The sequence below is a fragment of the Hemitrygon akajei genome, chromosome 8 (assembly GCF_048418815.1).
Source record: "Hemitrygon akajei chromosome 8, sHemAka1.3, whole genome shotgun sequence".
NCBI lineage: Eukaryota > Metazoa > Chordata > Chondrichthyes > Myliobatiformes > Dasyatidae > Hemitrygon > Hemitrygon akajei.
The window spans coordinates 33915176-33942398 of NC_133131.1; the positions used below are offsets into that span (position 1 = coordinate 33915176).

General features: G+C 42.1%; 1 protein-coding gene across 1 annotated transcript in view; it reads right to left on the reverse strand.

Annotated features, from left to right (window-relative positions):
• Window positions 1-27223, reverse strand: part of caln1 (calneuron 1) — a 452244-nt gene that overhangs the window by 377967 nt on the left and 47054 nt on the right. Inside the window, exon 3 of the mRNA XM_073053569.1 lies at window positions 26426-26569. Coding sequence (XP_072909670.1) covers window positions 26426-26569 — 144 coding nt within the window. The remainder of the gene's footprint in view (window positions 1-26425; window positions 26570-27223) is intronic.

Below are 27223 nucleotides of genomic sequence, written 5' to 3' on the forward strand. Positions count from 1 at the left end.
CTCTATGGAAGAACTTGGGTATATGAAGAACCCGGGGAAAACCCAAACCATCTTGGGGAGAGCATGCAAGTCCCACATTAAAAACACCTGAGATCAGGATTGTACCTCGTTCCTTGGAGGTGTGGGGCATTAACACTTACTGCTGTGTCAGAACGATGTAATCAGTATTGGGTGGTCCTTGTGGTGTTTTATGATTTGATTGCCTATGCCAGAGTCCTGTTTACAATTTAGCCACAACACCACAGCTTGTGTTCAATGCGACTTGGGGACATTTCTATATAAAATACAGGCTAATTAGTTCCACATTAAAAGTGGGAAATTGAAATCTGGAACGGCTTCAGTCTGGATTTATATGAATGCTCTTCCTTCATTGGTCTCGATATATTTTCACCCTCCTGAGAACCTCCCAGTCGTGTTTTATACCTCGATATTGCAGTGCACCATGCCAAAATGTGAACAGTACAATACTAATAAAAGTCAGAGTAAATTTATTATCAAAGTGCGTGTGGTACTATATGTCACCATATACTACTTTGAGATTCATTTTCCTGTAGGCACTTACAGCAAAATGAAGAAATTCAATAGAATTTATGAAAACCCATGCATAAACAAAAACTGACAACCAATGTGCAAAAGAAAACAAACTGTGCAAATAGAAAAAATAAATAAAACTGAGAACTTGAGTTGTAGAGTCCTTGAAGGTAAGTCTGTAGGTGCGGAATCTGTTCAGAGTTGAGGTGACTGCAGTTATCCATGCCCCTTCGGGAACCTGATGATTGAGGGGTATTAACTGTTCCTGAATCTGGAGGTGTGGGACCCAAGGCTCCTGTAACTTCTTCCTGATGGCAGTAACAAGAGAGCATGGTCTGCAGAGTAGGGGTTCCTGATAAATGATGCTGCTTTTTTGTAGCATCAGGATGATGCTGGAGAGATACAGCAAGGTTTTGCGGGCAGCTCACAAAACTACCAGATATATATCTTCTGAACTGTTATCACTGCAATCTGCAGTCTGTAATTTCCCTTTGAAACACACTCATGAACCATCTAAGAGCACTCACAGTCCCCTCACGAGCCTGAAATTTGGGCAAACTTAACTCTTATGAATATCCTCAGTTACATAAAGTGTAAAAGAGATGTGAGAGTAGATATTTGAACACAGGAAAACAGTACTGGACAGGGACATGGCAGACAAACTAAGTATTTTGCATCAGTCTTCACTGAGGAAAACACTAGCAGTATGGTGGAAGATCCAGGTGTCAGGGGTCATGAAGTGTGTGAACTTACCATTACTAGAGAGTAGGTTCTAAGGAAAATGAAAGGTCTGAAGGTAGATAAGTCACCTGGACCAGATGGTGTATACCCTAGGGTTCTGAAAGAGGTGGCTGAAGAGATCATGGAAGAATTAGTAATGATCTTCAAGAACCACCAGATTCTGGAATGGCTTCAGAAGACTGGAAAATTGCAAATGTCACTCCACTCTTCAAGAACAGAGAGAGGCAGAAGAAAGGAAACTATAGGCCAGTTAGTCTGACCTCAGTGGTTGGGAAGATGTTGGAGTTGATTATTAAGGATGAGGTTTCAGGGTACTTGGAGACACATGATTATATAAGCCATAGTCAACATGGTTTCCTCAAGGGAAAATCTTTCCTGACAAATCTGTTGGAATTCTTTGAAGAAATAACAAGCAGGATAGAAAAAGGAGGATCAGTTGACGTTGTACACTTGGATATTCAGAAGGCCTTTGGCAAGGTGCTGCACATGAGGCTGCTTAACAAGATAAGAGCCTGTGGTATTATAGGAAAGAATTTAGCATGGATAAAGCAATGGCTGATTGGTAGGAGACAAAGAGTGGGAATAAAGGGAGAAATTTCTGGCTGGCTGCTGGTAACTCGTGGTGTTCCACTGGGGTCTGCGATGGGACCAATTATTTTTACATTATTTGTCAATGATTTGGATGATGGAATTGACTTTATTGTAAAGTTTGCAAATGATACTAAAGATAGGTGGAGGGGCAGATAGTTTTGAAGAAGTAGAGAGGCTGCAGAAGGACTTAAACAAATTAAGAGAATGGGCAAAGAAATGGCAGATGGAATACAGTGTCAGGAAGTATATGGTTATGCACTTCAGTAGAAGAAATTAAAGGGTTGACTATTTTCTAAATGGCGAGAAAATACAAAAAACTGAAGTGCAGATCAGCTTGGGAGTCCTTCTACAGGTATGTGAAGAGCAAGAGGATTAGACATGAGAGAATAAGATCAACCAAGTCTGACAGTGGAAAAGTGTGTATGGAACCAGAGGAGATAGCGGAGGTACTTAATGAATTCTTTGCTTCAGTATTCAGTATCTTAGCAATTATAGGGATGACTTATAGCAGACTGAAAAGTTTGAGCATGTAGGTGTTAAGAAAGAGGATGTGCTGGAGCTTTTGGAAAGCATCAAGTTGGATAAGTCACCAGCACCGGACAAGATGTACCCCAGGCTACCGTGGGAGGTGAGGGAGGAGATTGCTGAACCTCTGGCGATGATCTTTGCATCATCAATGGGGACGGGAGAGGTTCCGGAGGATTGGAAGGATGCAGATGTTGTTCCATTATTCAAGAAAGGGAGTAGAGATAGCCCAGGAAATTATAGACCAGTGAGTCTTACTTCAGTGGTTGGTAAGTTGATGGAGAAGATCCTGAAAGGTGGGATTTATGAACATTTGGAGAGGCATAATATGATTAGGAATAGTCAGCATGGCTTTGTCAAGGGCAGGTTGTGCCTTATGAGCCTGATTTAATTTTTTGAAGATGTGACTAAACATATTGATGAAGGTAGAACAGTAGATGTTGTGTATATGGATTTCAGCAAGGCATTTGGCAAGGCACCCAGTGCAAGGCTTATAGAGAAAGTAAGGAGGCATGGGATCCAAGGGGACATTGCTTTGTGGATCCAGAACTGGCTTGCCCACAGAAGGCAAAGAGTGATTGTAGATGGGTCATATTCTGCATGGAAGTCAGTCACCAGTGGTGTGCCTCAGGGATCTGTTCTGGGACCATTACTCTGGGATTTTCATAAATGATCTAGATTAGGAAGTGGAGGGATGGGTTAGTAAATTCGCTGATGGTGCAAAGGTTGGAGGTGTTGTGGATAGAGTGGAGGGCTGTCAGAGGTTACAGCGGGACATTGATAGGATGCAAAACTGGTCTGAGAATTGGCAGATGAAGTTCAACCCTGATAAGTGTGAGGTGGTTCATTTTGGTAGGTCAAATATGATGACAGAATATAGTATTAATGGTAAGACCCTTGGCAGTGTAGAGGATCAGATGGATCTTGTGGTCCAAGTCCATAGGACACTCAAAGCTGCTGCGCAGGTTGACTCTGTGGTTAAGAAAGTATATGGTGCATTGGCTTTCAACAATTGTGGGATTGAGTTTTGGAGCCGAGAGGTAATGTTGCAGCTATACAGGACCCTGGTCAGATCCCACTTGGACTACTGTGCTCAGTTCTGTTCGCCTCACTACAGGAAGGATGTGGGAACCATAGAAAGGGTGCATAGGAGATTTACAAGGATGTTGCCTGGATTGGGGAGCATACCTTATGAGAATAGGTTGAGTGAACTCAGCCTTTCTTTGGAGCGACGGAGGATGAGAGGTAACCTGATCAAGGTGTACAAGATAATGAGAGGCATTGATCATGTGGATAGTCAGAGGCTTTTTCCCAGGGCTGAAATAGCTAGCACAAGAGGGCACAGTTCTAAGGTGCTTGGAAGCAGGTACAGAGGAGATGTCAGGGGTAAGTTTTTTACTCAGGGAGTGGTGAGTGTGTGGAATGGGCTGCCAGTGACAGTGGTGGAGGCGGATACGATAGGGTCTTTTAAGAGACTCCTGGACAGGTACATGGAGTTCAGAAAAATAGAGGGCTAGGGGTAACCCTAGGTAATTCCTAAGGTAAGGACATGTTCACACAGCTTTGAGGGCCAAAGGGCCTGTATTGTGCTATAGGTTTTCTATGTTTCTATGTTAATTTGCAGGTTGAGTATGTGGTGAGGAAGGCAAATGCAATGTTAGCATTCATTTCAAGAGGATCAGGATGTAAAAGCAAGAATGTAGTCTTGAGACTTTATAAAGCACTGGTGAGGCCTCACTTGGAGTATTCAGAGCAGTTTTGGGCCAATTATCTTAGAAAGGATCTGTTGAAACTGGAGAGGGTTCAAAGGAGGTACACCAAAAAATGATTCCAGGATTGAACAGCTTGTCAGATGAGGAGTACTTGATGGCTCTGGGCCTGTATTCAGTAGAATTCAGAAGAATGAAGTGCGACCTAGTTGAAACCTATCAAATGGTGAAATGCCTTGATAAAGTGGACGTGCACAGAATGTTTCCTATGGCGGGAGAATCTAAGACCAGAGGACATAGCTTCAGAATAGAGGGGCGTCTTTTTAGGAAGGAGATGAGGAGGAATTTCTTTAGCTAGAGAGTGGTGAATCTGTGGAATTCTTTACCACAGCTGTGGAGGCCAAGTCTTTATGTAATTTTAAGGCAGAAGTTGATAGATTCCTGATCGGTCAGGGCAACGAAAAAATACAGGGAGAAGGCAGGAGATTGGGGCTGAGAGGAAAATTCCATCAGCTATGATGAAATGGCAGAGCAGACACAATGGGCCAAATTGCCTAATTCTGCTCCTATATCTTATGGTCTTATGGAATACAGGCATGGCACCAGGAATGTTGTTGAGGGTGACAATAACTAAACTTTATTTACTTATTGAAAAGGTTCTTAATTGTAGCCAATGCCAAATGGTACAAACTGTATCTTGAAACCACTTACAGTTGATTGTACAAATCAATTCAGCTTTAAAAAGTCCAACAAGAGGAACTCTGTGCAACCCAAGCCGATGCACTACCTGTGTTGCTTGATATGTGTGTCCCGTCTGGCCGATATACACTGCTCCACTTTCACAGGGAATCTAGTAAATGGGAATCATCCTGACTCCCAGGTCATCTTTGACCTGCATAACCTGTCATTTGAGCTTTCTTACAGGCTTGCGAATGGTATTAATCCACGAATACGCCTCCCAACATAGAACAGTTCTTTCTACTTTGATTAACCATGTAAAAACTATTTCAGACTTGGAGAGTCTCCGCAAGGAAATAAGCCGATTACGCCCAACATTCCTACAGAATGGCTACAAGGTGAAGGAAATCGAAATCAATTGGGCACTTTAAAGGACCGATGGAAAAATTAGGAAATCTAATAACGAGGAGGAACCCATCGCTACTGCCTGTCTTCCCTTTATTTCCATGGTTTCTGGAAGGATCGCTAGGATTGTGAAGAAATACTGGATTTGTACTATCCACAAAGCTGCAAGAAAGCTCAAATCACAGTTTATGTAGTTCAAGGATGACTTGGGACTCAGGACAGCTGGTGTTTATAGGATTCCCTGTGAATGCAGAGCAGTGTATATCGACCAGGTGGGACACATAGTGAAAACCTGCATCAAGGAGTTGTATCAGGAGGTGTATCCAATTCAGTTACCCAGAGAAATCAGCAGTAGCAGAACATTGCGTTCACAGTGTTCACAAGATTGACTTTGATGGCATAAAACTGCCATGAATTCTGGGACCACCTGGTGAAGGAAGACATTGAAATAAACCATAGGAAAAGAATTTTAACAAAGATGAAGATCTTGCTCTAAGTAAAAAATGGAATTTGGTTGTAAACAAGGTGGGACAGCAGAAACTTGATTGGATGAGGACTAACCAATCAGGAGGGATGGATGACAAGGATATAAATACCACTGGACTAGACATGTCTAGGCATCATCCCTGATGAAGATGGCAGAGATTGTCATTGAAGCATCGATTAATATCGATACCTGTGCCTGGCTACAATCCCAAGAGGAGGTTATGTTGACATAAAAAATACGGCAGCCAATTTACACAGAATAAGCACCAGTGAAATAGTGATCCCAATACCTATTTTTTAAGAGATATAAATATCACTCGGTTCCATGGATAACTCTTCACCTCAAAGTAAAAATATCTCACTGAATCTTTTAAGTCCACATGAGAGATGAAATTAATAAGATATCCAAAAGACAGCCCATTCAGCTATGTAGCAATCCCACAGAAATACAGAACTGCTAATAAAATGGAACCAATAGGGCATTCTTTGCAAAGAAATATGCACAGATTCTTGATATGTTATAGTTGCAGAATCCTTTGAATGTTTTCCCAGGGTATACTTCCAGAAAGAATAAAAGATAGAATTATATGACTCATTATTCAGGCAAATGCATCAGAAGTTGGAGGAAATTATTACCCATGAGGTTTCTATACTAATTAGATATTCATGAAGGAATGCTGACAGCCAGTCATTTAGATTGATGGTAGTCAAAGCTACTCAGCTGATTTTTTGATAGACTATTAATGTAAATGTGTTTGTAATAGAAACTAAAGGAGGAAAATCCTAGGGGATCATCCTATAACATAAAGAAGTGTATTACACATTTTATAATTATTAGTATCCTTGTAATAGTGCAGTTTTTCTTGATTTAATCATAGCCAATTATCTTTACAGATTAATTGAAAAACAATGGAAAATTCATACCTTCAACTAAAACAAATCTAATTTCCACATACAAAATTTGTTTGATCAATATTGCATATTCATTGAGCTAGATACTTTAAAGCATCTAAAATGTAGTAATATAAGGCATTGTATTCCACTTTTAGAATATATAAATTAATGATCACAAAAACTATTTCTGTTTAATTCCACCTGTTCTTTTGGTGAATCTTTAACTGCAACAACAAAGTAAAGAACAATTACTAAATCAGAGTTTCCGCAAGTTATTTTGCAGCGACATCATCTCTCAGAGTTTCAAATTCAGCCTCATTAAGAAATTGATATATGTATAGACAGATAACTAAAGATTTGATCAAAGAGAGATTTTAAGAAATATGATTATAAGCAGGATATCAAAAATATCTAAATTAATAGCAAATAAAATTTCACAGATTCCAGTACATCACTGGAATAAAAATACTTCCAGTGATAAAATAGAAGGATACCCATATAACAATTACAGGACGGAAACAGGCCATCTCGGCCCTTCTAGTCCGTGCCGAACGCTTACTCTCACCTAGTCCCACCGACCTGCACTCAGCCCATAACCCTCCATTCCTTTCCTGTCCATATACTTATCCAATTTTTTTTTAAATGACAATATCGAACCTGCCTCTACCACTTCTACTGGAAGCTCATTCCACACAGCTACCACTCTCTGAGTAAAGAAGTTTGCCCTCGTGTTACTCCTAAACTTCTGCCCCCTAACTCTCAACTCCTGTCCTTGCTTGAATCTCCCCTAATCTCAATGGAAAAAGCCTATCTACGTCAACTCTATCTATCCCCCTCATAATTTTAAATACCTCTATCAAGTCCCCCCTCAACCTTCTATGCTCCAAAGAATAAAGACCTAACTTGTTCAACCTTTCCCTGTAACTTAGGTGCTGAAACCCAGGTAACAGTCTCGTAAATCTTCTCTGTACTCTCTCTATTTTGTTGACATCTTTCCTATAATTCAGTGACCAAACCATGCACAATACTCCAAATTTGGCCTCACCAATGCCTTGTACAATTTTAACATTACATCCCAACTCCTATACTCAATGCTCTGATTTATAAAGGCCAGCATACCAAAAGCTTTCTTCACCACCCTATCCACATGAGATTCCACCTTCAGGGAACTATGCACCATTATTCCTAGATCACTCTGTTCTACTGCATTCCGCAATGCCCTGTCATTTACCATGTATGTCCTAAAATGATAATTAAGGAACACACACAAAATGCTGGAGGAACTCAGCAGGCCAGGCAGCATCTATGGAAAAAAGTACATTCAAGCTCTCGGGCCAAGACGTCAACTGTACTTATTTTTTCCATAGATGCTGCCTGGCCTGCTGAGTTCCTCCAGCATTTTGTGTGTGTTGCTTAGATTTCCAGCATCTGCAGATTTTCTCTTGCTTGTGGATGTTGAAGGAAAATGAACCTCCTTCCGAGATAAGAAGACAGTCCTTTAAGATTGAAAAGAAAAGGGCTACATTATCTGAGTCTTTTTAAAAAATGAAGAAAATATAAAGGGCTTGATACAGTAGGTGGATTGCTGAGAAGCAATTTCCCCTGACTGTGGGGTGTATGAACTGGGGAGGTGTACTTGCAGCAGCTGTGATTTAAGACCTATTTTCAAGTTGAAGGAAAGGACTAGGGGGTGAAATTACTAAGCAATACCAGTGTAGTATGTAAGCCTGCGGTTACAAGAACATAGCAATGATAGGATTGGAAGCTTTAAAAGGAATACAGGAACTAAAGGAGAGTAAAAGAATTGTTAGCACATGACCATGTACTTGTTATTAGTATTTGATTTATTCCTAAAGCGCTTGCCAAGTTGAGCTACTTGGTGCTTTCGTGCTTTGTGTGGATACAGACAATGTGTATATGAGTAACCAGGGGATAACAAGATGAGCACTACCTCACTGTGGGTCATCGGATTTCTGTCTTTGTGGGCATCGCTGAACATTGGCCTTTGTTGTTCAACCCCTTAGTAATCACAGCATTCTTGAGTGAAAGTACCCCAGATGAGTCATAGTCATAGAACAGCGCAGCACAGTAAAAGGCCCTTCAGCCCATCTAGTCTGTGCTGAACTATTATTCTGCTGAGTACCACTCACCTGCACCTGACCCATAGCCCTCCATATCCCTCCCATCCGTGTACTTATCCCAACTTCTCTTTAATGTTGAAATTCAACCCAAGTCCACTACTTCCGCAAGCCGCCTGTCCCGCACTCTCATCACCCTCTGCGTGTAGATTCCCCCTCATGTGCCCCTTAAACATTTCACCTTTCACCCTTAACCAATGACCTCTAGTACTAGTCTCCCAATCTCAGTGAAAAAGCCTGCTTGCATTACCCTATCTATATCACACATAATTTTATATAACTCTATCAAACCTCCCCTCATTCTCCTATGCTCCAAATAACAAAAGTCCGAACCTATTTAACCTTTCCCTGCAAGTCCTGGTCCTCAAGTCTAGGAAACATTCTTGTAAATTTTCTCTGAACTCTTTCCTGTAGGTGGGTGACCAGAACTGCACACAATACTCTAAATTGGGCCCCATGAGTGTCTTATCCAACTTCAACATGACATCCCAAATCCTGTACTCAAGACTTTGATTTATGAAGGTCAATGTGCCAAAAGCTTTCTTTTCAACCTTATCTACCGGTGACACCACTTTCAAGGAATGAAGAATCTGCATTCCCAAATCTCTCTGTTCTACCGTGCTCCTCGGTGCCCTACCGTTCACTGAGTAAGTCCTACCCTGGCTTGTCCTCCCAAAGCGCTACTTGTCCACCTGCCCGCATTAATATCCATCTGCCATTTTTCAGCCCATTTTTCCAGCTGAGGACATAATGTGATTTGGAGTTCACCTGGCAGGTATTAGAATGAACAAGAAATTAGAATGAACAGTCGTGAAGAAGGGTCTCGGCCTGAAACATGGACAGTTTACACTTCTCCATAGATGCTGCCTGGCCTGCTGAGTTCCTCCAGCATTTTGGTGTGTGTTGTTTTGGATTTCCAGCATCTGCAGATTTTCTCATCTAAGTCATAGCCTCAGCAGGTAGCTTTGCCACTAAAAATGTAAAGGTACATCATCCCTTTTTTTATTTTACTATCTTGTTGAATAACGTCTTCACACAAGTCAAATGTGATTTTGAATGAACTAAAATAGTTGTCAATTGATTAAAAGACCTGCAGAACGCACAAATTGTCAAAATGCCATCAGCACAGTCATTTCCCCTGCCTGTCACCTTGTCACCTGTTCTACCTTGTGCAACCACTGCAGCAGCAAGGTCACATGCTGGACAACTGCAAAGTGCAATTTCAGCATCCCATGAATAGTGCCCAGTGCATCCAGCCCAATAAATCCACATACGTGACAGATGGCAGCAATAGCAGAATATTAAATACATTAGCAACATGACATGGAGATGGTCCTTGTTCTAATTTCGTCCTCAGTGAGTACATAAACCAGGTAACATATCCTTTGTGCGTAAACCAAGGGAATTAAAATACCACATTACCAGTCCTGCTACGTTTGACAGAGAGGTCCCACATCACAAGATGGAGTGGCCCATTGCCTACTGTGACACAGGGTGCTCTGCACCAGCTCATTAACGTCTCTGAAATTAATCAGACTACCAGATGGCTGAGCAGCACTGTGTATGCATAAGGAAGTGCGACATCCAGACAGAAAGCAACTTTTCAAACACTTTCACCACTTGATATGCGGGCGAAACGGCAGCACAGGCAAACCCGTCAAGATTTGACACTGGCGGAAAGTGCAGCCTCTGTCCTGAGCCCTCCCCTGTGGGGGGTGGGGGGGGCAGTGATACCGCAGCAGCAGCTTTTGAGAATTCAAATAAAGTTGGTGTGTGTGACACTAGAGAAAGGTAGGGAGATGATTAGATGGAGTAGCATGGTAGCTTATTGGTTAACATAACGTTTTACAGCACAGGTGACTTGGTTAAGGCTTTTCTACATTCTCCCATGACCACGTGGGTTTCCTCCAGGTGCTCAGGTTTCCTCCCACATTCCAAAGACATCCAGTTAGTGGGTTAATTGGTCATTGTAAGTTGCCCTGTGGATGGGTTAGGGTTAAATCTGGGGTTGCTGGGCAGCATGGCTTGAAGGGGCAGAATGGCCTATTCCACACTGCATCAGATAAACAAGCAAATAAATAAGTAGATAGATAGATAACGGAGTTCGTCGGTGGGTCACCTCGTATTCAGCTCTTATGCAGTATCTACAGCGAGTACTTTTCCTTTAAAGACTCCTTACTTTAGTCCATTTGGTGGCTTAATCTAACAAATCAATGAGCAGTTTTGGAACCCATATCCAAGAAAGGTTTTTCCAGTATTGGAGAGGGTCAAGAGGAAGTTCACGAAAATCATCCCGGAAATGAAAGGATTAATGCATAAGGAGCGTTTGATAGCTCTGGGCCTGTACTCAGTGGAATTTAGAAGAATGGGGGGTGGGGGGTGATCTAATTGAAAGCTACCAAATATTGCAAAGCCTAGACAGAATGGATGGGGAGAAAATGTTTCCAATAGTGGAAGAGTCTAGGACCAGAGGGCACAACCTCAGAATAGAAGGGGTCCAACACATCCCTTTAGAACAGAGAGGTATTTCTTTAGCCAGAGGGAGGTGAATTCATTGCCAGAGACATTGATGAAGGCCGTGTATTTGGATATATTTAAAGTTTAAATCGGTTCTTCATTAATTAGGGTGTCAAAAGTTACTGGGAGAAGGCCAAAGAACGGGGTTTAGAGGAAAAATAAATCAGCAATGATGAGGTGGCGGGGCAGATTCAATGGGCCGAATGGCCTAAATTCTAGTATGTCTTATGGTCTAAATTAGAAGCAAGACAGCAAATAATAAACAGGAAAAATTCTGCAGGTGCTGGAAATCCAAAGCAAGCTACACAAAATGCTGGAGGAACTCAGTAGGTCAGGCAGCATCCATGGAAATAAATAAACAGCCAACATTTTGGGCTGAAATCCTTCTACACATCCAACACATCATTCTCTGCAACTTCCGCCAACTCCACAGGGACCCTACCACCAAACATATCTTAACCCACACCCCCCCCCCCCACCGATTCTCCACTTTCTGCAGGGATCACTTCTTCCATTATTCCCTTGTGCGTTCGATCCCGCCCCCCCCCCACTAATCTCCCTTCTGGAACTTATCCCTACAAGCGGCCAAAAATCACACCTGCCCATTCGCCTCCTCCCTCACTTTTATTCAGGGATCCAAACAGTCCTTCCATGTGAGGCAACATGGAAGGGTCCTGGCCTGAAACGTCGAATGTTTATTCATTTCCATTGACACTGCCTGACCAGCTGAGTTTAATTTGTGACGGATAGCAAAGGGGGTGGTCGTTCTACTGTTCACTGGCGTGTAAACCAATGGGAAACGGTAACTACAAGTCAAACAAAGGAAGCACAGGCAAGAATTTCGGAAGACCCCAGAAGGCTTCTACTCCTCCATGTATTGATAGGGAAGGATATTGCATCGGGAAGTGTAACAAGAGGCAATGGGTAGCTCAGCCTCAAAAATTTTTCCTTTGGTGTCCTCACGCTCAATAGTCTTTCCTTTGGCTCCTCACACTTTCTACAGACTCAAGGGGTAGCCATGGGCACCAGCATGGGCCCCAGCTATGCCTGCCTTTTCGTTGGCTATGTAGAACAGTCCATGTTTTAAGCCTTCCCCAGTAACTCTACAACTCTTACACTGATGACCGCTTTGGTATTGCTTCATGCATCCATGTTGAGCTCATCAACTTCATCAACTTTGCCTCCAACTTCCACCTTGCCCTTAAATTCACTCGATCCATTTCTGACACCACCCTCCCCTGTCTTGACCTCTCTTTCCCCATCACTTGAGGCAAATGGTTGACTGATGTCTTTTAAAAATCTAACAATTCCTAGTTATCATGACTATACCTTTCTCCTGTAAAAATGCTTTTCCCTTTTCTCAGTCCCGTCATCTCTGCCACATCCATTCCCAAGATGTAACTTTCCTTCCCAGGACACCTCCTTCTTCAAAAATGGGGTTGCCTTTCCTCCACTCTTAATGCTGCCCTCATACATCTCCTCCATTTCATGAACATCCACACTCACCCCATCTTCCTACCACCTTAACCATGATAGAGTTCCTCTTTTCCTTATCTGCTGTCCCATGAGTTCGACATCCGACACATCATTCTCCGCAACTTCCGCTATCTCCAAAGGGACACGACCATTAAACATATCTTTATCTCCACCACCCTCTACGCTTTCCACAGGGATCACTCCCTCCATGAATTTCTTGGCCATTTGTCCCTCCCCAGTAAGCTCCCACCTGGCACTTATCCCTGCAGGCAGCTGAAGTACTACACCTGCCCATTCACCTGCTCCCTCACCTCCATTCAGGGGACAAACAGACCATCCAGATGAGGCAACACTTCTCCTGCAAATCTACTGGTGTCATCTATCACGTGTGGTGCTTCCTGTACATTGGTGAGACCCACTGTAAATTGGGAGACTGCATTTTCGAGCAACTCTGCTCCATCCACAGAAAGTGGAACTCCTCGGTAGCCAAACGTTTTAGTTCCGATTCTCATTCCGACTTGCCGGTCCATGGCCTCCTCGTGCTGTGATGGGGCCAGCCTCAGTGTGGAGAAGCAACACATTACATTCCGTCCGGGTTGCCTCCAACCTGATGGCATGAATATCGATTTCTCCTTCCAGTTAAAAATAATTCTCTCCCTCTCCACTCTTCTTTCATCCCTCACTCTGGCTTTTTAACTCTTCTCACCTGTCTATAACTTTCCCCTCCCCATTCACCCAGGTCCCCTCCACCTTCCTCTTCTCCTTTCAGACTCCTTTAATTTACACCTATCACCTTCTCCCTCTCCCCCTCCTTTGTATTCCATAGTCTTCACCCTTCCTTTCCAGTCCTGAACAAGAATCTAGGCCCAAAACGTCGACTGTTTATTCAATTCCACAGATGTTGCCTAATCTGCTGAGTTCCTCCCAAATTTTGTGTTGCAATGGGTAGTTTAGCTGTCTGAGAAGGGAGGGGAATGGCTATAGTGAAATTTTTAATCAGGAAAACTGTCACTGCTTCTGTGGCTGCAAGGGCCACGCCAGAAAGATATATTTCTATTTGATACCGTGTCCAATGGTACGATTGAGCAGCTGCAGTGCCCTCTGGAGGTTGCGGGTGCCAACAGCAAAGGTAAAAACAATTGGGCAGTCGATTATGTCTGTTACAGCACAGGAGGAGGTTAAGCAACTCACTGCATTTGTGCCTACTCTCCTTCTATCTCTGTTCATCTGAAGCTTATTCTCCCTCACACCCACTGACCCTCTTTGATTCGTTTTGCCATTAATCTACAAGGTAAGGGATGTGCGAGGAATCAGGAGCACCCAGTGAAGGTGTGGCTGGGTGTACAAACAGCGCCTGCTATCAGGATCAAACCCAGACTGCTGGGGCTCTGAGATAGGAATACTAACTACTGTAGCATCATTCCTGACTTTAAGGAACCAGCAGAGAACTTAAGAACACCTGGAGAGGTGGAAATCCGAAACAGACCAGATTCTGCAGATACTGGAAACCCAGAGCAACACACATGGAATGGTCAGCAGCTCAGGCAGTATCTTTGGAAATGAATAAGCACACGGCACATTTGGGCCAGGACTGGAAAGGATGCCAGAACAAGCAGGTTGGGAGACAAACTAGAAAGTGACAGGTTGAAACCAGGTGGGTGGGGGAGGGAGGATGAAGTAGGAAGGTGGGAGGTGAGAGCTGGGAAAGATAAGGGAGGAGGTCCTCCTGAAGAAGCTTGCTTGACATTTTATGAATTGAACTTCATGGCTTTTGCAAAACAACTTATTTCAAGACATTTGTCAGTGACAATAAACCTGATTCTGGGACAAGTAACCTACTAACAACATTCCTAGTATAGGAAAAGTCTAATGCTCGCGGAAGGTGGCAACACAGGTAGTTAGTACAGAGAAAACAATTTGTGCCATGCTTGCCTTCATAGGCTGAGATGTTGAGAAGGCAGCAATGTTGTGCTGCAGTTTTACAAAACACTTGATTGACTACACCGAGAGGACTACATATAGTTTTGGCCTACCAGTACCAGTTTTGGTAGTGATGGAGAAGGTGCAGATTAGATAAACCAGGATGATACCTGAAACGGAGAGTCATACTTATAAAGGACAAATTGGACAGGCTGATTTTACTTTCATTGGAATGTAGGGGGCTAACGGTGACCTTATAAAGGCTTATAAAATTATGAGGGCCGTAGATAGGATAAATTATCAATTTTTTTCAAGGAAAAGAATCCAAAGTTAAACTATGAGGGAAGAAATTTAAAGGGTAACTGAGGGGTAAGTGTTTTCGCCCCCCCCCCCCAGAGAATATTTGGAATGAGCTTCCAGAAGAGGTAGCGGAGGCAGATATAATTACAATGTTTAAAAGCATTTGGAAGGGTACTTGAATAGGAAAGGAGTAAAGTGATACAGGCCTATTTCAAGCAAAAGTGATTAACATGAATAGGCATCACGATCGACATTGATGAGGTGAGATGTAAGGGGCTGTTTCTGTGTTATGTGATTCTATGATCCCTGGGCAAGAATGGAGGAGGTTGAAACAGATTTGTCAGGGTGAACCGCTATATTGTAGCGAGTCAAGAAGGCAGCTCGTCACCACCTTCTCAAGGGCAACTAGGGATGGGCAATAAATACTGACTTAGCTGGCAATCCCCACATCCTGGAAGTGAATAAATTAAAAAGAAATGTGATCGAAGTGACTTTGACCACGGAATGATTATTGATGGCAGACGGGGTGTTTTCAGCATCTCAGAAACTGCTGATCTCCTGGGACTTTCACACATTTTGGCTTTACAGAGAATGGTGTGAGAAACAAAACGTCCAGAGGCCAGCAGTCCTGTGGGTAAAAAAGCTTTGTTGTTGAGAGAAGTCTGAGGAGAACAGCCAGACTGTTTCAAACTGATAGGAAGGCAACAGTGTGGTGAACTACATATACCTGTCTGGACTGCTCCTGTGGCTCCTCCCACAGACCCCTGCTGACTGCTCCTGTAGCTCCTCCCACAGACCCCTGTATAAAGGCGATTGAGGCCTGAGCCCGGCCTCATTCTCCAGGATGTAGTGTTGTTCATTCTTCCAGTCAATAAAAGCCGATATCTCGCTTCTACGTCTCAGAGTGAGTTATTGATGGTGCATCAAACAGTAACTCAAAGAAACACATGTTACAACAGTTGGGCGCAGAAGAGCACCTCTGAACGCCCAACACATCGAACCTTGGAATGGATGAGCTAAAGCAGCACAAGACAGTCGGTGCCCACTTTACTAGCTACAGGAGTACCTAATAAAGTGACCACTGAGTGCAGAGCTTTTAAACATTCATTACTTTTCCACTAGACCATCTGAACAATGCAAACACCGACATCAGGATGCTGTTCATCAACTATAGCTCAGCATTTAACACCATCATTCCAACAATCCTGATTGAGAAGTTACAGAACCTGGGCCTCTGTACCTCCTTCTGCAATTGGATCCTTGACTTCCTAACCAGAAGACCACAATCTGTGTGGATTGGTGATAATATCTCTTCCTCGCTGATGATCAACACTGGTTCACCTCAGGGGTGTGTGCTTAGCCCACTGCTCTACTCTCCATATACACATGACTGTGTGGCCAGGCTTAGCTCAAATACCATCTATAAATTTGCTGATGATACAACCATTGTTGGTAGGATCTCAGATGGAGATGAGAGGGTGTATAGGAGCGAGATATGCCAACTAATGGAGTGGTGCCGCAGCAACAACCTTGCACTCAACATCAGTAAGATGAAAGAGCTGATTGTGGGCTTCAGGAAGGGTAAGACAAAGGAACACATACCAATCCTCATAGAGGGATCAGAAGTGGAGAGAGTGAGCAGTTTCAGGTTCCTGGGTGTCAAGATCTCTGAGGACCTAACTTGATCCCAATATATCGATGCAGCTACAAAGAGGACAAGACAGCGTCTATACTTCATTAAGAGTTTGAAGAAATTTGGTATGTCAACAAATACACTCAAAAACTTCTATAGATGTACCATGGAGAGCATTCTGACAGGCTGCATCACTGTCTGGTATGTGTGGGCACAGGACCGAAAGAAGCTGCAAAGGGTTGTAAATTTAGTCAGCTCCATCTTGGGTACTAGCCTACAAAGTACCCAGGACATCTTCGAGGAGCGGTGTCTCAGAAAGGCAGCGTCTATTATTAAGGACCTCCTGCACCCAGGGCATGCCCTTTTCTCACTTTTACCATCAGGTGGGAGGTACAGAAGCCTGAAGGCACACACTCAGCGATTCACAACAGCTTCTGCCATCCGATTCCTAAATGGACATTGATCCCATGAACATTACCTCACTTTTTTAATATATTTCCGGTTTTTTTCACGATTTTTAATCTATTCATTATAGGTACACTGTAATTTACTTATTTATTGGGTTTTTTTCTTCTTCTGTGTTATGTATTGCATTGAACTGCTGCTGCTAAGTTAATAAATTTCACAACACATGCCTGCGATAATAAACATGATTCTCATTTTATTTCCTCCTTTGCTGAAACTCTAGCTGCATTGATATCCTTGTTAAAGTCACAGTCAGTAGTTTGGCTATACCTCAGCCTCTGTGAATTGATCTTTCTAATCCCTGATCGGCACCACTACTTCTTTTACTGCCTGCTTTAATGCTGATGGATTCTATGTTATCATTGATTGCCTGTCTTTTCTCATAGTCACTCGTCATTTTTTTACACCTTCTATGAGTTCTCCTTAAATAGCCCACCACGGCCTCTTCTGTTTGCACTCCATCAAAACTGTATTTTTTTTTAACTCTTCTTACTTCAGAATGGCCAGCTTCCTTTTCTGTAGCAATTCCAAACTTTTTGTCATCATGATTATTGATCCCTATGTATTCCCCACAACCACTGATTCAATTTGGCATCCAACATTCCCCAGAACCAAATCTAACAATGTCTGCATCTTCGCTTGGTCAAAAATATACTGGTCAAGGAAGTTCTCCAGAGCACATTTCAAATTTTCTTCGATTTTTGCCCCCTTCCTCACCATCACAATCAATATTTCAATGCTCCTGTTATCATTAAGATTCTTGAAATGTCTGCAGATTTGCTGCTCCTGGTCAAAGACACGGATCATATTTCTTCCCCAATCTGATGTTTGCTCTGAACAACAGCTGAACCACTTGGACATGGCTGCATACTTTCATGCATTGAGTTGCTATGACATGATGTGCTAATTAGAGAGCGACATTAATGATCAGCTGTACAGGTGTACTTAACCAAGTGCCCACTGAGTGTGTGTTCTCTGAGTGAGAGGTAAATATTGACCAGGAAGTTGGAGGAAGCTTCCCTCAATCGACACAACCTATCTTTCCCCAAATAGCCTTTCATGTTCATGTTGAAGAGCACATCTTCAATGTTACTTGCAACGTATGGCACCTTCAGCTCTACCAGCTCAGCACAGCGTTATCCATCCAATTTATGTTGCTTCATCCTCTGAAGTGGAGCTGAATAAGACATCCCTGCTTCTTCATTCCCCTCTACATAAAGATTGTCCAGAAAGATTACAATGATGTGAACAGGCATGCACTCAGTTAGAGTTGAAGAAGAATAGCCCTTAACTCAGCAGTGGAGTCATCGGGGCACCATCTTCTGACGGCGTTTCCGTAGCAAGCTATTCTTGTTTTTACGAGGCCGAGTTGCTAGCTCAATGCTCAACTCCACTTGGATTTGAACTCTGGAACCTTCACTCTGGAGTCCGGCGCTGATATTATTGCACCACCAAGTGGGACCAGGTAGAGTTGGCTTTAGATACTTTCTCCAAAGCTGGTCAGCTAACACTTGGCTCTGCCTTCCGGCTCATTGAAGTGACCAACATCTTCAAAACAGGATGGGCCAGTCTCCTGTAAACCACCTCCAGAAAGGGAGAGCAGTGACAGTGGTTGGGGCTACCCAGGTGAGCAGCAACTTGGTCTTAAAGCTCTGGTTGTTTTCAAAATATTGGAACTTTCAATTACCTGCTAGAAGTAATGTGCGAAGATATTTCATAGACAGCATTCAAGTGCAGCATTAGCAATGGAATGCCATTGGTCTATTTGGCATCTATGTTCTATACAACCCAACTTTTCAACACAAAGGAAGGCACGTACCTCAACAAAGCACTGTACATAAATATCCACTACCCTTCAAAAACTGTGACACTTCAAAGTACTGCTCAGCCCTATAGATGACTGCTTGCAGACCATGGTTACCAAAGTTTTGTTTTGAGGCATTTGAATAAAAGAGGATTTTAACCTGGCATATAAAAAAACAAAACTCTGTAGGCTTTGTTAGAGTAGATGGCTGAAAAGCTTCTGCATGGAAATGAAAAAATCTTTATTTTCATTGTGCTTTTTAAAAGTGCTCTGACCACAGAAATTTAACAATGTAAGATGATTATTTCTTCATCACAAATTGCTTTGCCCACAAACTGCAGAAAAAGTGTGTATTTGTTTTTCTATATATTTGTTTTTCAAACCCAATTAATCATGATGTTTTTGATTTAGTGTTGAGGTTCAAAGTGTTAAGCAAATTAGCAAAGAATACCCATGATTTCAGCCAATCTACAGAAGCGGAAATTTTGCTCCACACTGCACTAGCTACAAAATGCAGTGCACCAAGATTTCTTCCATAGGATTTCCCAAATCCAATACCATTACTATCTGAAAAAAGAAAGGCAGGTGATGTTTAAAAATGCATCTCCCTCAAGATTCCTGGCAAGTCCTATATAATCCCTGCCTGGAGTAATATCACTGTCCTTTCATCATTCCTGAAACAAAATTCTTTGCTGAGAAGTTGATGTGGGTGTTGTAAAGGAAACAAGGTTATTCACGTTTCTCTAGGGTGAAGCTTTTGTGACTGTTCTCAGAGCCCTCTTTGGCAGACTCCTCAGATTAGCAACTCTATTATTGGCCTCTGTAAGGCCAAATTTGGAGTATTGTGTACAGTTCTGGTCACCGAATTATAGGAAAGATGTCAACAAAATAGAGAGAGTACAGAGAAGATTTACTAGAATGTTACCTGGGTTTCAGCACCTAAGTTACATGGAAAGGTTGAACAAGTTAGGTCTTTATTCCTTGGAGCGTAGAAGGTTGAGGGGGGACTTGATAGAGGTATTTAAAATTATGAGGGGGATAGATAGTGTTGACATGGATAGGCTTTTTCCATTGAGAGTAGGGGAGATTCAAACAAGAGGACATGAATTGGGAGTTAGGGGGCAGAAGTTTAGGGGTAACACGAGGGGGAAGTTCTCTACTCAGAGAGTGGCAGCTGTGTGGAACGAGCTTCCAGTAGAAGTGGTAGAGGCAGGTTCAAGATCATCATTTAAAGTAAAATTGGATTGATATATGGACAGGAAAGGAATGGAAGGTTATTAGCTGAGTGCAGATTGGTGGGACTAGGTGAGAATAAGCATTCGGCACGGACTAGTAGGGCCGAGATGGCCCTTTCATGCTGTAATTGTTATATGGTTATATGTTGGTTTCTCTGTCCATTTTATCTGTATTAAGCTCTCCGATGAACTAAGGCTGTGGCCTGCTCCAGCTGCAGTGATACCTGGTCTCTTGTCTGTCATAAAACTTCAATTCTGAATGCTATTTGCAAACTTTTATTGTTTTGTGATCTCTCTCTCTCTCTCTCACTCTCCCTCTCTCCTTCTTTCCCTCTCTTCACTGAGTGTTTGATGGTTTTTTTAAAAATGCATTATTTTGGGGTTTCTTTGTTTTGTGGCTGTCAGTATGGTGAAGAATCTCAAGGTTGCATAATGTATACATCAATGTACTTTGAACTTTTGACATGGACTATGTCTATGTTAGGGCAGTTCCTTGGCCATATTAGTGTCTGAAATATGTGTATCAATTGAAGTCAGCATACAGTGAACAAACTGCTTCTCTTTCACCACATGCCACAGGAGGGAATAATCAGCACCATAAACTTTAATATATTTATACTGGATCAGCATTATCTTTTATTAGCAAAAACATTCTGAACTATTAGTAATTGTTAACAGTTACATAGAATACCAAAGTAGTTTTAACATCCATTTCTTGCAGTTTGATAGCCAACATGCTGCTTTGGATAAGAGGCAAAATATGCTTATTGAATTTTAGCTTTTGCACATAGGACAGTTTGACCTTTGCAAAAAATTAAACTAATATATCATCCATTAAAATTCCACTTTGGAATCTGACTCTTAAAATACTGATCTGTTTAAGTGAAGGCATTTTATTTAGGGGCATTTAACTGTTATATATGGGTGGCGAGTGGAGGTATATCTCTACCAAAGGAGGTGTAAGGTGTTCCTTCCCTCCGCTAGCCTGCGGGTCACCCTTGAGTAAAAGGTGTAGCACCTGCATGGCCAAACCAGGTCACATGAAACCATGTGATCAGGTGGCGGATGGTCATATGAGCAGCTGATGCTTATCCTGGTTATGTGACCACTGACGCCGGGCAGACAATCTTTGAAGAGTGCTGATAGTGGCTGGGGTCACCCATCTTGTAAAGACACTGCCCGGAAGGTGGCTCTGGCAAACCACATTGGTAGAAAAATTTGCTAAGTGCTATCATGGTCATGAGACCATGATTGTCCACTTCACACGACATGGCACATAATGATGATGATGATGAATTTGTGAGCTGGATGGGTGGAATTTTCCTTTTGAAGTAGGCATGAATAATTGCTACTATATTAATTAGACCTTAAAATCTAGTTTTGTATGTTTACATCATTTGAAAGTCAGGTCAGTGTGAGGATTGAATGAAGTTAGCAGTTACATTATTTAATAAATGGCATGGATGAATAAACCTGATTCCAGAGTGTTCTGGGTCCATGCATCAGGAGTTAATAATTTGACCTGTGCTTCTATTTGTTTAATCTTCCTCTGGTACAATAGATTAATGATACACCCCGGCTCAGCAACAGCTCAAACATACTGCCAGCAACAGCTGAGCTCAGGAGGTCACTTCTTTGAAATACTTTGATGAAGATCCCAGTATTTTAGTATTTGCAATTTTAGGAGGAGATAAAGAGTAGAATGGGATTTATGATGATAAGAAGGCTGACAGTGCTGATAAAGATATCTAAAAGAATGCGTTGGAATGGGAAAGCAAATGGCTGGGACTGAAGTGTATAATTTACTCTTTGTTATGTTTTTTTCTCCTGTTGGATGATTGTGGCAAAGGATGAGACTCTTTGGGACAGAAGCCCATGCAAAGACGTCTGCCAGAACCCAACAGATGAAAGGGATAAAGTAGGTGCATGTGGCCCATTACCTGAACCTGTAAGGAGATGTGCTGAAGAAAGGTCTCAGCCAGACACATTGACTGTTTATTCATTTCCGTAGATGCAACCTGAGCTGCTGAGTTCCTCCAGCATTTTGTGTGCATTGCTCTCTGGATTTACAGCATCTGAAGACTTTCTCATGCTTAGAAAATGACCAAAGCCTTTTGGTCTGTTAAAAGTTGCCATGGTAAGCTATGCAAATATGGCACTCCATTTTAATAGTTTGCTTTACAAAGCTTCTTTATTCCTCTCCACTGTTTACTCAGAACATCAAAGAGGTAGACTGTGGTACACTTTGTCAACTAGTGACCTTTGTAAATGTGCCAACAATCTGTTTTGTTTCCATGCCAACCAGTAAATGTGGCAAATACAAAGCATGAAGTTGCATGAGCTTTCTCATTGCTGAATATTCATACAAAGTGGGCTACTGTCAAATGTTTTTTTTTTACAAATAGCACAGATCTGAGGCTTTCTTAGCAGCTTCCAGCGGCACATGGACAGGGAGAGCCTCAAATCTACAGCACTCAACTGCGGAAGGCAATGGAGATAGTTATTAGATTGGAAGAGGAAGATAATACTTCTCAGCACTGAATATCTTCCTCGTGTTTTGTTTGTGGCTCTGATGGGAGAATTGGGGGAAGCGGTTGGGTTGCATAGTGATCCATCTGGTCATTCGCTGGGCTCTTCAACGAGCCACTATCTTACTCAGTAATGATCATGTTAGCTCCCCAGACACTACCACACTTCCATTCATCCCTGCAATGTGTATTGTTAGATCACCATGAGCTAAAAGGTTATCAAAAGAACCATTATGAGGCAGTGAGAATAATGTCCTAAGCAACAGACCATTTAAACCTATCTAGCCAATTTTGGGCTGCTAGCACATCATGACATCCACAGAGGAATGCTAGCAACTGGCACGTTCCAGGGTGCAGGAATAAATGGTGAGGAACGCAGTGTTATTCAGTGTAGTCACAGCAAGAGCTCGATGGAGGAGGAGCCTCACTATAGAGTCCTTCCCCTAGTGGACAGAGTTGGGCCAGATTAAATGAAGAAGCCCTCAAATATGGAAGAAATGTACCACTTTATGAATAAAGTTTATATTGGTTAAAAAAACAGCATATTAATGGTTAAAATATCCTAGTTATGCAATTTATCATATGACAACATTGGACCCTCAACGTTGTTCAGTATTCTGGATATTTTTGAAACATGAAGGAATTGGAGCCCTCTTTTGTTGCCTTGTTTCATGAAGAAACCGATAAAGATATTTGAACATTCACAGTGAATTGCTCGATACATTTGCACAATAGTCCAGGTGAACTGCAATTCATTTTCCAGCACATAATGCATCTTGATCACTGTTCTCCAGTGATGTTAAAGCCTGTTAAAGCAGTCGTCCCCAGGCATTTCCAGATACTGGTGTTTGGATCTGAGCAGACAAGAATGGGCTTGAGCACACTGCCTCGGTAATTCACATTCCCTGCATTCCCGTTGCAGCAATCAAAGAAAAGAGCTTTGAGTAATCATTTTCTGAAAGACCAGACCTCACTTCCCACTGATTTTAATGGCCTTTCTCTTCTGGAGGGACTTAATAGACAGCATATCCCTGATGTGAGAAGTAGAAAGTATCAAAGAGAAGATACATAACCATACAATCTGAATCAAGACAGTACACCAATTAGGTGCCTGTATTTTTATGCAGAAGTGTATTAAAAGTCAGAAGAGTCAGATGCAGAATCAGCAAATTTGCTCCATGTACAATCTCATCAACTCGAAACCCAGCCAATTGCACCCCACATTCTACATGAGTTGCTCCTGTTCACATAATTACGGGTATATAACACAATTATATTTCTAAGTATATTACATTTTTTGCAACGCTATATTCTTCAAATACTGGGATCGATTAAGTTTGCCCGCAAGGAACATAAATAATTATGATAAAGCAGTTACACATAGAGCAGCAGGGCACTGTATCAAATTACTTATCCCATATTTGTCAGATTTTTGTAATATAACAAATTACTTTAATACACAAAATGATAAATATTTGAAATCTCAGTCTCCCTTTCCTTCACAGATTCTCGAATCCTATTTCATGTGGATAATACAATCAAATGGAAATTTGGCCAAGTTATTTCTTTAACAAGGATCCTTCCTAAAATAAATCTCTTTTTTGTTATCATCTGGGTCAACATAATACTCCGAAATGAATTCTGTTTTACAAGCCTTTAATGCTTTGCTCAGGAAGTGTCCATCTTGCAATAAATCTCAGAACCAAATTATTTGTTTAGGCAAATTCAGGTAATGAAATAAAATGCAACCAAGAATTAGGCACCATTGGCAATAAGTAACTCATTACCAAAAGTTGTGGAACACTTGCATAAATTTATTTCTGACTTCAAAGAAAAGCCCTTAATTAGACCCTTTAATATAATGACACTGTATTGGCCCTAAGGATGGGCTTTAGTCTGTGGGTTATTTCGTGTCAGGGTTGCATTACCCCAATATTGTGTCACTGCTGTTTCCTTTACCAACTACAATAAATGTTACTATTTCACTTAAAAGCATCTCAGTCCGAGAGGACAACTGCTTATTCCTCTCCAGAGATGCAGTCTGACCTCCTGAGTTCCTCCAGCGCACTGCATCTGTGTTACAATTTCACTGGACTCCCGAGGCAATTTGTCCCCTAGCATTTGGTCCTGGACGCTGTCGGGCATTCTCTGAGAACACAAACATGTCTATCCCGCATCTGGTCACCATTTTTACCTCTCTCTTCAGTATCCATTGATCAGAACAAAAGCGGCAGCACTTTGCGAAGAGCGGTCATCGGTAAGACCCTGGGTGCTGATACAGTATACTGCAATCTCCTCATCACCAGAAGAGCAGAGTACCCAGAAATTACTCAAGCGTTACTTTAGTACCATTGTGAACCTTGTGGTATTAAACCAAGGGCAGACACAATCAGGACATTAAGCAGAATGGTCATTCAGTGTTACAGATGATTTACTTACTTAATTTTATTGACAGGTATGGCGCACTAACAGGCGCTTCAGGAACAATGAGCCTGCATCCTCTTGGCCACCCACTTCAAGGCTACAAGTGGCGGTTAGCAACGTCCATGTAACTTGCAATGTCTGTGCATCCAACTCTTCACGTAGTTAGCCACCTACGCTCCTCTCTGCTCATGGCTGTTGAACCCCTCATGATCTTACTCCATATTTTCACAAGTTTCCAAATGAAAACCCTTGTAGACTAAACTGTCATAAATTCCCTTTAATGCCAGAGTACTGTCACAAAACCAGCTATAACCATCATACAGCACAAGAAATAACTAATGCAAGGACTATAATGGACTAATACAAAGATATAAAATATTCAAGTTTGCACAGAAAATCATTAAAGTTATCAGAATCAGAAAGAGGTTTACTGTCGCTGACATATGTGGTGAAATTTATTGTTTTGTAACAGCAGTACAGTATATAGGCATCCGTTAGTCTCGTGAGACTATGGATTTGTGCCTTGGAAGGTTTCCAGGGCGCAGGCCTGGGCAGGGTTGTATGGTTGCCCATGCTGCAAGTCTCCCCTCTCCACGCTACTGATGTTGTCCAAGGGAAGGGCACTAGGACCCATACTTGGCACCGGTATCATCACAGAGCAATGTGTTGTTAAGTGCCTTGCTCAAGGACACAACATGCTGCCTCAGCTGAGGCTCGAACCAGTGACCTTCAGGTCACTAGACCAATGCCTTATCCACTAGGCCACACGCCAACACAGTACAGCAGTATAGTGCAAGACCTAAAATTTGCTAGGTGACAAGAAATAAAGGAGTGTGAAAGAGGAATAGTGAGGTAGTAGTGGTGGGTTCATGGGCTGATCACAAATCTGACTGCAGAGGGGAAGAGGCTGTTTCTAAAACAATGAGTGTGGGCCTTCAGGCACTTACACCTCGTCCCCAATGGCAGCAGTAGATGCCACCTTCAAGAAGCATCGCTATTCTGGACATCCTCCCCCCACTTCCTTGCAATTCTTCACTTGAATAGAATTCCATTGGAAGCCTACTGGTGAATCCGTGTCCATCAATCTGCCAGGATGTACCTTCTGAATCTAAACCAAACAATATATATTTTTTTAATGAACATTGCCCCTGAATCTTCCCCAGCCATTTAAATTTTAAATCTGTGCAGGGGATTGAAAACTGCACTCCACTGAAATTCTTCATGATTTGAAACACTTCTCTTATTTTTTGCTCTGAGGAGAACAATCCCAGTTTTTCCATTGTAATAATGGAGAAAACTGTCCTTTAACTTTTCAGTAAGATGCAATTAAATAATAAAGTATTGAAATGTTTTTAAAATCCTTTACTCTATCCCTCACAAATACAAACTCACATTCAGAAAAGCATTGTGTAAGTATGCTCTTACCATCCATATCCAGCCTCTGCATGATGATTGCAAGTTCCACCTCACTGGGCATATAGCCCAGGGATCTCATGGCCATGCCCAACTCTTGCTTTGAAATGAACCCATTGCCGTCTCGATCCAAAACTCGAAAAGCTTCTCTTATTTCTGTTGGAGTATGCAAAGAAAAATATAAGCTCCAAACTAACAAAATGAAGAACAAACTTACATTTATGATAGTTTCTCAATATCCACAGGCTGCCTCGGGTCTCGTGGACACCAGGGGTTCCCAGTCTGGTGTCCACATCCTCTTGCTTAATGATATTGGTCTATGGCATAAAGAGGGTTGGGAACTCCTGCATTGGAGCTACCAAGTACTTACAAAAAGTACTGAATGTAATGTGGAAAACAAGGAAATTTACAGAAAAACACCAGAAACAGCAGTGAGCTCATGACCAGATTATTCACTACGCGGAGAAGTACTTGGCGGGGTATGTTACCACTGGGAGTAAGTTACTGCACTGACAGATAGAATGTTGGACCTCTAGTCCAGAAATCTGTTTAAATCCCACTATGCAGCTGGGGAAATTAATTAAATAAACAGAATTTAATTAAATAAGCCTGTTAGACTCCGTGAAACAACTGGGTACGGTAAATTACATCTAGTTCATTTAGTTCTTCAGAAAGGTAACCTGTCATCCTTAGTTTAGCCTGAACGAGATTCCAGACCCACCAATGTGGTTGACTCTTAACAATCCCTTTAGTTCAGGAGAAAATATGAAAGGCAATAAATACCCACGTTGGCAGCACTTGCAGATCCCC